The sequence below is a fragment of the Erinaceus europaeus genome, chromosome 19 (genome assembly GCF_950295315.1).
Source record: "Erinaceus europaeus chromosome 19, mEriEur2.1, whole genome shotgun sequence".
NCBI classification, from domain to species: Eukaryota; Metazoa; Chordata; class Mammalia; order Eulipotyphla; family Erinaceidae; genus Erinaceus; species Erinaceus europaeus.
Window position 1 is genome coordinate 16,578,971 of NC_080180.1, and position 11,130 is coordinate 16,590,100.

An 11,130-nucleotide genomic window follows, 5' to 3' on the forward strand; every position below is an offset into this window, starting at 1 on the left:
TCTTTCATTGAGGAAGGGTTACTTTTCATTTCCCTGAAGTCCTAAGTCACTCTGAGCCAAGTGAGGGAAGTAAGTTAACAATAAGTTTTGTTGTTAGGAACTGAGCTCGAGAGGCCATCACAGTTGGCTGGACTTTCATGACTGCTAGGAAGGCTGAAAGACAACAAAGCGACAACAGCCACTGGCCTGGAAATCTACCAGGAAGAACAGGAGGATCTAAATGTTGGCGTCTCACTCTTAGAAAACTGGAACATAATTTCCTAGGGAAGTGGCTGGGCTCAATCATGAAAAGATGACCTGACCGGGACAGTCTTTGAAACTATCCAAACCAGTTTTACTAACACAAGGGAAAACTACAGGAAAATACTACAAACCCCTCACATGGTTAATGGTAATTTTTTAACTTCTGGGATCCTCCACATGAAACTAACTCTTCTCCAGTGTTCTGAACTGTGTTAAAAAAAGAAAAGAAAAGAAAAATCAATGTAATAATGTGTTGAAGAAGTTTTCTGATCTCAGACTTCCTGCTACTTATTAGAAATCCTACTGATTAATAGCAATGAAATACCACTTCATTCCTGTGAGAATGTCATATATCAGAAAAGGTAGCAGCAACAAATGCTGGAGAGGTTGTGGGGACAATGGAACCCTCCTGCACTGCTGGTGGGAATGTAAATTGGTCCAACCCCTATGGAGAGCAGTCTGGAGAACTCTCAGAAGGCTAGAAGTGGACCTGCCCTCTGACCCTACAATTCCTCCCCTGGCGATATATCCTAAGGAACCAAATATACCCACCCAAAAAGATTTGTGTATACCTGTGTTCATAGCAGCACAGTCTGTAACAGCTAAAACCTGGAAGCAAGCCAGGTGTCCAACAAAAGATGAGTGGCTGAGAAAGTTGTGGTCTATATACCTAATGGGTTACTCCTCAGCTATTAAACATGATGATTTCACGACTTCTTCATCTCTTCTTGGATGGAGCTTAAAGGAATCATGTTAAGTGAAATAAGTCAGAAACAGAAGGATGAATATGGGATGATCTCACTCATAGACGAAGCTGAAAAACAAGGTCAGAAGGGAAAACACTAAGCAGAAGTTGGACTGGAGTTGGTGTATTGCACCAAAGTAAAAGACTCTGGGGTGGGGGTGGGGGATTCAAGTCCTGGAACATGATGGCAGAGCAGAGGAGGACCTAGTAGAGGTTGAACTGCTTTGTGGAAAACTAGAAAATGTTATGCATATAAAAGCTATTGTATTTTTCTCTCTACTGTAAACCATTAATCCCCCAACAAAGAAAAAAAAAGGATAAGAAACCCTACCGATTGTTACTTTTGCATCTATGTTTGCAGTATGTTATCTGTCTACAATGTACATTATTTGACTAATTTACCATGAGGCATGTATTTCAGGCTCTGTCCCATTATCACAAAATCCTGCTCTAAGGTAAAATCTGGATATTTCAAAGATTGCAGTAGAGGGTTGGATTGCCACAGTGATCTGAATGTCTGGCTGCTGCCCTAAGGGTCTGGTGACTGTGCATGGGATAACTGGAATAAACTCAGTATCTTATGGCATCAAAAGAATGTACCCAACATGATGATGACATTTGGATAATGACAATTTTGAGTACCCTTACCCTGATGTTCTCTCCCTTAGAAATGTACTGTGATCTTTGTCTGTGTAATGTATAACCACCTGTTGTTTCATCTGAACAATGTCATGTAATGTATAAGTGTTATAAATAAATACTCCTTGAAGCTTAGGGTAAGGGGCACACACTTGGCACTGTACTAGTGAGTGGTGTCATGTGTGTTTGTTCCCACCTGACCTCTTCTGATCAGCTGCATGGCAACTGGTTGTGGTTACTTTCTACCCTACGATGCGTCTAAACTCAGGGTCCTGGCAACTCACTAAATTTTCCACTCACAGAATTCTCTCCAATAGTTTTAATGAAACAAGTCTAAAAAGCAATACGTTGGATGACAGTTGCCTTACCAGAGCTACTAACACCTTTGAGTTCTTTTTCAGTGGTCAATGCCACTTCATATCACTAATTAAAACTTAGTTAATAGGAGGATGGGTGGTGGTACCCTTGGTAGAGTGCACATGTTACCATGCAAAAGGACCTGGGTTCAAGCCCCCAGCCCCACCTGCAGGGGGAACGCTTCATGAGTGGTGAAGCAGGTCTGCAGGTATCACTCTATCTCTCTTCCTCCCTTTCCCCCTTGATTTCTCTCTGCCTCTATCCAATAAATAAAGTAAAAAAAAAAAAAAAACTTAGTTAATAATAATTTGTCCTCACTTGGATAGTATGCTGCCAACAATCACACTAGAGCCCTGCTCCCTCTGCATGGAAGGAAATTCCTATGTGATGGTTTCTGTCCCCTTCTTTCTCTACCTCTCTATCTCAATCTATCTGAAAAAGAAAAAAAAAATACAACTTGTTTCTGGAGATACTTCGGAGGTAGGGGTTGAAGAAGTAGCTTGCCAGGTGCAGCGCTTCCCTTACCTGTGGCTCAGGTTCAAGTCCCTACACTGCACCAGGAAGAGGACTCTCTTCCATGCCCATCTATCTCTGAACAAAAAAGAAACCCAGGAGCAATGAACTCACACATGTAAACGGTCCTGGTCCATCAAAAAATAAATAAATAAAAGTAAAAGAAACAATTTTTGGATCCAAACTATTCAGGATAAAGGAAAGAATTTAAAAGTTCTCTCTTAAAACATGAACAAGAGAAACATGCCAATTTTAGCATTAAACAATTCCAGCCTAAGCACCTTATTTCCTACTAAGTTAATCAGTCTTCAAAAAGGAAAACAATATTCTAAGAAATAACTGATTCATTCAAGAAGTAAACTAATATACTGAGAAATGAAAGAGCATTTTCACTGAATTCCCAACATTGATTATTCCTTGCCAGTGGTTTATTAAGCCAACTGTGACAACCTTGCTGTTCACCCTTTCATCTCTATTCTTGCAAAAAGGATTATTGCAGGAATGACCAGGCCTATGTTACAGAGTCATGAAAAACCAGTTTCTGTCATATGTGAGAGAGTGCAACTCCTCTGATAGTCATGCTGTAACCACAAGGAATCACCTTCCAGTGAGACCATTACTCTGAGTGGCAGAGTTCAGATAGAGGAAAGAATCAAATCTCTGATGACCTACTTCTGAATCTCTTCTTATATGACATATCATGTTTACACATTAAAACTTAAAAAAAATTAATTAAATGGCTTTATATTTCTACCACAAAACACCCAAATTTACACATTCTGTTTTCCAGGCCCGCATTGCATAACATCATTCATGTTCATTTAAATGTTAGGGGAAACAAAAACAATGTATCCTACTTTAAAAAAGTGGATGGGGGTCATTTAAATGTTAGGGGAAACAAAAACAATGTATCCTACTTTAAAAAAGTGGATGGGGGGGTCAGGGTAGCACAGCGGGTTAAACGCACATGGCACAAAGCTCATGGACTGCCATAAGGATCCCGGTTCCAGCCCCCGGCTCCCCATCTGCAGTGGTGTCGTTTCACAAGCAGTGAAGCAGGTCTGCAGGTGTCTGTCTTTTCCTCCCCCTCTCAGTCTCTCCTCCTCTCTCAGTTTCTCTCTGTCCTATCCAACAACAACAACAGCAATGACAACTATAATAACAAGGGTAACAAAATGGGAAAAATGACCTCCAGGAGCAGTGGATTCATGGTATAGACAATGAGCCCCAGCAATGACCTTGGAGGCAAAAAAAAAAAAAAAAAAAAAAAAAAGAAGTGGATGTACGGCCAGGGAAAATAGAATAGCTGTTTATCCAGCAAAGAAGCAGTTACAGAAACTATACCTAGCCAGAATGGTAGCCCACAGGTAGAGATGTGGCTTAGCAAGCTGGAGCTCTACAAGTTCAAAACCCATGAAGAAGAGAAACATTTAACATAGAACCCAGAACTCCAGCCCCATAAAGAATTTTGGTCCATATTCCTGGGGGGAGAAATGTTGGGGGAAGATGACCAAAAGGCTCTGAGCTCCAATGCCATCGAGACCCAGAGAGAAAAGAGAAAAAAAGAAAAAACATTCAGAAGTAGCAGTAGGTGTGAGTGTGACTTAGAAAAGAAGGGAATGCAGGGCCTTGGGGGAAAATGGGCAAATATATAGAGATAGATAGTTACAGAAGTAATAGTAAACCCATATTTGTAATCTTGAGAGAACTACTACAATTTTCCAATGGAGGAAATGAGGACACAGAACTCTGGTGATGGGAACAGTGTGGAATTATTACCCTGTTATAATTTTGTAAATCAATATTAAATCATTAATAAAATAAATAAGAGCTGTCTATGCAACAGACCTTCATGTCTGAGGCACAGAAAGCCCCAGGTTAAATGCCTGGCACCATTTCACACTGAAGAGAATGGCTCACGTCAACAAACTAGGAAGTGACAGATGTTGGAGAGGTTATAGAGAAAAAGGACTTGGCTTCACTGCTGGTGGGAATGCAAACTGGTGCAGCCCCTTTGGAAGATAGTATGGATAGTCCTTAAACAAATAAAAATAGAGTTACCTTATGATCCAGCAATGCCACTCTTAAGCATTTATCTAGTGGACACTCAAAACACTAATTAGATGGGACATATGCACCCCTACATTCATAGCTGCATTATTCACAATAACCAAAGAGTGGAAGCAGCCTAAATGCCCATTAACAGATGACTGGATAAAGAAGTTATGGTCTATATATCCCGTGTAATATTGCTCTGCAATCAAAAAAGATGATATTGTGTCCTTTGGGACACAACGGATGGAACAAATGGAGGTGATTATGGTTAGTGAAATAAGTCAAGAGATGAAAGACAACTACCAGATGGTTTCACTCTTATGTGGACGATAGATATCTGATTTACGTAAACTTGCCAAAAAAAAAAAAAGCAGAAGCAAGCAAACTATAAGACTTGAGAGAGAACTGCGGTTGTTATCTTTGGGAGGGTGGGGATACAGAATGCAGATACAGACAGGGTGCTGTGGAACTATACATTGTAATCTTAAACTCTTCTATCATATTATTAATCTCAAAATAAAAATATATTTTAAAAATAATAATTAATATTAATAAATAATGCCTGGTACTACCATAAGCCAGCTGAAGAGGGCTCTACTAAAAATAAATGAGTAAAAATTGAAATAGTAAAAATAGAAAATGAATGCATACTTCAAACTCTTATTCAAATGTCACTGACAATTAAACAGAAGTATTACAATAAGACACTAATAATTTCTGGAGCTATATAAAACATTTAGAAGTATCAAATTCTTAATCTGATATAAGATTTTAGCTATATAGTAGCATTACTTTCCAGAACATAACAAAATGCAACTTTCTAAACCTTAAAATATTAATTATATCCATGCTACTTAGTCACAGTACAAAGGAAAAAAGTCATTAAAACGTGCTACCGATTAGATTAATGGAATACATGGATAGAATGTATTAATTGCCATCTACAGAGAACAACAGCATTTAACATTGCCAATTTCATCATAATGAATAAATGGCTAAATGTAAGTGAAGACGGTTTTAATAAGTAGTGACTTAAATGAGAACAGCAGCACAAAAAGGCAAGAAGGTTAGGAAAGAAGAGAAATAAAAACTGGAAAAACTAGTTTCTAAAACATGGGAAAGGGCAAAAGGAGGAAGGAAGAGGCAGATCACTCAGAATTCTTTACAGAAAGGACACAAGCTCTCTTGACACATGCCCATACCGCATCTTAGAAAAGGCAGAGAATTCTTTACCAAATATCTTTTTCTCAGACATTCAAAATTATAGAGAAATCCAGCTTTCCAGAGGAATTTAGCCTGTTACAGGAACACAATGGGTGAGCCTACTTCATGTGTCACAGCTAATGTTATGGTAGGTATTTTGAAGATGTATTCATACCATAAATAAACTACAGAAAAGGTTTAAATTGGAGCTGAAAAAAAAAACTGTATCCATTTGAGTCTTCAAAGAGAACCTGTTTTGACTCGAGAAGAATGTGAATGGACAAACTTTAATACATAGAGAGTAACAAAAATATAACCTCTGTTCAGGGAAAAAGCTCACTACAACCTGAGGTCACTTCTTGCCCAAGGACAAATATGGCCAAAGCTGTAGTTCAAACATGTCAGCAGTACAGCAAGCAAGACAGGAAGAGCCAGGGATCTGTGTGACTTCCTACCTAAAATTAGCCAGTCCCATCTCTCCACAGCTGGGCTGGACTCCTCTATTTTAAGGTGTGCAGCTCCAAACTGCTGAAGAGCAAAGAACTACTGGCCAGTTGCTGGACCTGAGAGAATCAATGGACTTCCCATCACGGCTTTAGAATGGCCAAACTCCACAAAATTCCATAGTTCATCAACATGCTATCTAAGGTCAAAGCATACCAGAAGTAAAATCATACATGGGGAGAACACACCAACATATCAGAGAAGAACACAATGCAAGAACATAAGGAAGAAGAGATGCTGTTACTATTTTTTCACCACCTCTCCCTCTCCCTTCCATCTATACATGTAACAAGGGGGCATCACAATACTACAAATGTTCTCATCTCTGTAGGAAGTTACATAGAACTCACAGTTGAAACCCTTTCAAGTAATATCACATTACTGTTTATTCTTCACCCATTTCTGGAAAGTTCTATGTTACGGGAGTATATCCAACAGAAGAGGCTACTACTCTGCTTTCTGCGTTCTAGAAACTTTAAGAGGGAACTGATGCGGCTCCCATGTATACTGGCAGGTTTCTTTAATGTTGACACACACACACACACACACACACACACAAAAGAGCAATAGTTTCCAAAACCGATGGAAGAAAATGAAATGGTATGCTAAAGCCAATAATAATGTTATCAAGAAATTACAGAAAGTTGGGTTGCAAGTTATTTGGTCTGTATAGACACTTGAAATATGAGCTGTACAGATAACAGGCATGATTGCTATGATCTCATGACAAAGACCAGGCACCTATCTCATTACCAAACATCTGAGACACCAGATACAGAATATATATTTGAACCTATTATTAACCTGATATCATCATGTTCCATTTGTCTACAACATTAACTCTCATTTTGATAGACTCGTGCTTTATTTATTTATTTATTTATTTATTTACTTTTGCCTCCAGGATTACTGCTGAGGCTTGAGTGCCTGAACCAAGAATCCAATTCTCCTGGAGGCTATTTTTTTCCCTTTTTGTTGCCCTTGTTTTATTGTTGTTATGGTTATTATTAGTATTGCTGTTATTGATGCTGTTGGACAGGACCAAGAGAAATGGAGAGAGGAGGGGAAGACAGAGAGGGGGAAGAGAAAGATAGACACCTGCAGACCTGCTTCACCGCCTGTGAAGCGACTCCCCTGCAGGTGGGGGGGGGGGCTCGAACCGGGATCTTTACGCCGGTCCTTGCGCGTTGTGCCATGTGCACTTAAGCTGGGGCACTACCGCCTGACCCACCCCTGACTCGAGAATTTTAAAAATTAACCTTATGGGACTGGGTGGTGGTGCACCTGGTTGAGCACACAAGTTACAATGCCCCCAGTCCCCACCTGCAGGAGGAAAGCTTCGGAGTGGTGAAGCAGGGCGATAGGTGTCTCTCTGTCTCTCTCCCTCTATATCTCTCCCTATCCTCTAGAGTTCTGGCTGTCTCTATCCAATAAGTAAATAAAGATAATTTTTTAAAAAAAGAATTAACCTTATGTTGGGTAGAGAGTGTCCTACCATAGGGAAATGAAAGGCTATACCTACATGTCAACAGCTGTCTTATAAACCATTAAACAACTAATAAAGTGGAAGATTAAAAAAAGGAATAATATACATACATACCTTCATTTTCTGAAGTGGGACATTTCACTTTCAATACCAAGTCAAAGGTCCTTTCTGGATTTTCCCTAAAAGGGGGGATTAAAAAAAGTGTTGTTGTTGTACTTACTTCCTGTGACAAACCAATTATCTATATAAAGTTACTATTTCCTTAACTCTAGAAACTCACCTTATTCTTTTTTCAAAGTATTTAACATAAAATTACATCACCACAACATACTGAAAATTAACATTTTTTTCCACTTCAGCAATTTAAGAGAACTAAGAAGGTATGAGATTTGAGGTAAGACATTTTAACCTCTAGGCCTATTTTCTTACCTAGCAAAGTTGTGTCCACTTCACAGAGTAGTTATAAGCATTCTAAGTCAAACAGTATATGTAGGTGTACTTTATAAACTGTCATGTAAGTGTACAGCAGTGTCTTTGTCCAAAACAGTATGTCCCTTTTCTGCTGATAGAATTTTGAGACCAGACGTATTCAGGATGATACAGCTGCGGATGCCAGTTCTGCCAACCAAGATTGACAACAGTCTTGGACTTGCTGCAAAAAACTTGGTTCTACATGTCACATTCTAGACCACCAAAAATCATTTATAATGTTCTTTAACTGTGATACATAATTGTTTTCAGATGTAATGACTGTATTTATGAGTAAAGAAAAATGTTGTCATTACTGGGGTTTCACCTCTGCAATGACTTTTTCAAAGAGACAGAGGCAATAATGCAGAGAGAGAGACCACAGCACCAAAGCTTCCTCCAGCGTAGTGGGGACTAGGCTCCAACCCAGGTGAACACATGGCAAAGCACGGCACTTTTCAAGTGAGCTATTTTGCTGGCCTGCAACTGTTGTGTGTATGTTTAAAGTAGCAAAGTATACCAGTAGATGTCAAGTATACCAATAGATGTCAAGTATACCAATAGATGTCAAGGCTACGTCATCTGTCTTTGAGAAAATTGGAAAGAATTATATTTTCTCATGAAAGTTGCTTTGCTTCATTCAGAAGTCATCAGTATCTTTACTTTTTACACATTCAGCCTATTCAGTGGTTTAATTTCAAAAAGCAAATTGAGATCTATTGAGACACTTTTTTTTTCAAAGCATAAGCCTTTTTCATTTCAGCCAGAAGATAAAAGATGAAGCAGTGTGATATCACAATGACCACGTGACTAAAGTGTTAATTTATTTCTGTTATTCCTCCTCGGCAGAACTCAGTTTCTGTGTACATTGGCTGCTTTTAATATATATTTCCCAAGAAATTAATGTCACCTTTGGTTTGCAGGTAAACATAGATTTCTAATAAAATAATAATTAAAACGTCTTTCAATAATTACAAGAATCTAGTAACATAGGAAGTGGTTGGCAGCATAAGTGAACTTGCAGATATACATCTCCTCACCCTCCCACGATTAAAGTGTGCCAACAGGGATCATGTGGTCTCAGGTGAACTCCTCTCTCAGGAACCAATAAATGTCAAAAAGTCTATTTTTTTTAAAAAATCACTTACTGGGCCTTCCCATAATATCCAGTAGTGAAGAAATTAATTCTAAACCGTAGAATTTTCTTATTGATCTTTTTAATCTCTCAGGTGCCAAGATGATTCAGTTAGACAGTGAAATGTAAAAAAAGCCTTACACATTAACATGAAGTATACAGGATATCCAGTACTTGAAACTCTGGCATATATATATATATATGGTGAAAGGGAGAAGGAAGGAATTCTTTCCAAAGTATGTTTAAGAGAAAAAATGTAAGACTCGCCGCCTCTAAGACACCGGAAACAAAGTCACCACATGTATGCAAATTGCTTTTTACCGACTGAATCCCCTCGAGAAAAATGCTCATTGATGGCCAGCACGCGGGGGGGGGTGGGGGGGGTGGGGGGGGAGATCAGCCTGAACACCATTTGGCAAGCCCCGTGCATGCTCGCAGTGCCTTAACAAACCAGCCTGGGAGCAGAATCTCATTTCCTAAGGAGGCAAATGAGAAGAAGAGGCGACCCATGGCTGCACACACTTGAGCAGGACAGGTCTACCCAAACGCTAGGGAGACCCTTCGAGTCAGAAGCGCGGAACCGCACCGCCCGCGACAGTCACGTTCGACACGCGGCGGGAAGGAGGGACCCGGGCGGGGGTGTCGCGGCCGCCGGCCGCCCCCTCCCCGGGAGACACGCAGTCAGCTTGGCCGCTTCGGCCGCTGCAGCCCCGCCGCGCCGGGGACGCGGGGCCCGCCAGGCTTTGCGGCCTAGCGCCGTCCCGCCCGCCGGCCGCGGGTGTCGGGGCCCGGGCCGCACCCCCCGCCGCCAGGTCCCGGCCGGTGGTCAGGAGAGTCAGCGGGGCGCCGATCGCCCAGCCAACCCGGAGCGGCGCCCCCCGCCCTCCCGGATCCCCCACTCACTTGGTCCGGCAGTCCATGGTTACATGTCGGGGTGCGGCCGTCCGTCCGTCCGTCCGTCCGCGCCGCGCTCCGGCCTGGAAGCCCACGGCCCCGGCTCCGAGGGGCGCGCCGCCCCGCGGGGAAGGAGGCTGCTCACAGCGGCGGCGGCGGCGGGCCGGTGCCCATATCGGCGGCGCCCCCGGCGCTTCCCCGCCTCCCACCCCACCCTCGGAGCCTTTTTGTGACAGCAGCAGCGGCGGCGGCGGCGGCGGCAGCTCCAGCAGCGGCGCGACCGCCGCCCCCGTCCCCGCCGCCACCCGCAATGGGGCCTCCGGGTTCCTGCGCCCCGGCCGCCCGCGGCGGCTCCTGCACCTTCTGCAAACCAGGAAGTCGCGGAGGGGGAAGGGGCGCTCGGCGGCGCGCCGGGCAGCTCACCTGGGCCGCGCTGCCGGCAGCCGGGACGAGCCCTGGGCGGGGCCCCCGCGGCCTGAGCAGCCCCGCGGGGAGCGCACCTGCAGGCCGGGCTGGGGGGCACCTACCGCTTTACACCCTGTCATCAACTTAGCCGCTGACCAGCCAGCTTCCTTTCTGGTTCCAGTCCTGGTTTCCAGGGCATGGAGACTACACCCCCACCTCCAACCCCACGCCCATCACCCCCATTGCCCTTCCAAGAGCTAAGTATCTGCAAAAAAGTCCCTTCACTTTCTGTATTTTCCACACCGTAAGCCTTTGGGATGGGATCATTAATGTACAAGCATTGTTTGCTAGTGCCTTTGGTAACATTCCATCTCTAGCTGCAAATGCAGAGCCCACGTTGAAGCTCCAGGCTCCTGTCTCACTCCCAGCTGTGTGGCCTGGTTAACACTCTGAAATGCGGAGCTGCCCCCTCCTGATTCAGGA

General features: G+C 42.7%; 1 protein-coding gene across 5 annotated transcripts in view; it reads right to left on the bottom strand.

Annotated features, from left to right (window-relative positions):
- The window catches only part of DENND1B (DENN domain containing 1B), a 206,639-nt gene extending 196,041 nt beyond the window's left edge, over positions 1-10,598 (bottom strand). For 2 of the 5 annotated variants that reach the window (XM_060178490.1, XM_060178491.1), the window contains exons 1-2: positions 10,252-10,593; positions 7,860-7,924 (exon numbers count right to left, since the gene is read on the bottom strand). In XM_060178490.1, coding sequence (XP_060034473.1) covers positions 7,860-7,924; positions 10,252-10,268 — 82 coding nt within the window. In that variant the 5' untranslated portion in view covers positions 10,269-10,593. Of the gene's footprint in view, positions 1-7,859; positions 7,925-10,251 lie in introns of all 5 variants that reach the window. The other 3 variants (XM_060178489.1, XM_060178493.1, XM_060178492.1) reach the window with 3 other exon arrangements.
- Positions 10,599-11,130: the final 532 nt, after the last annotated feature.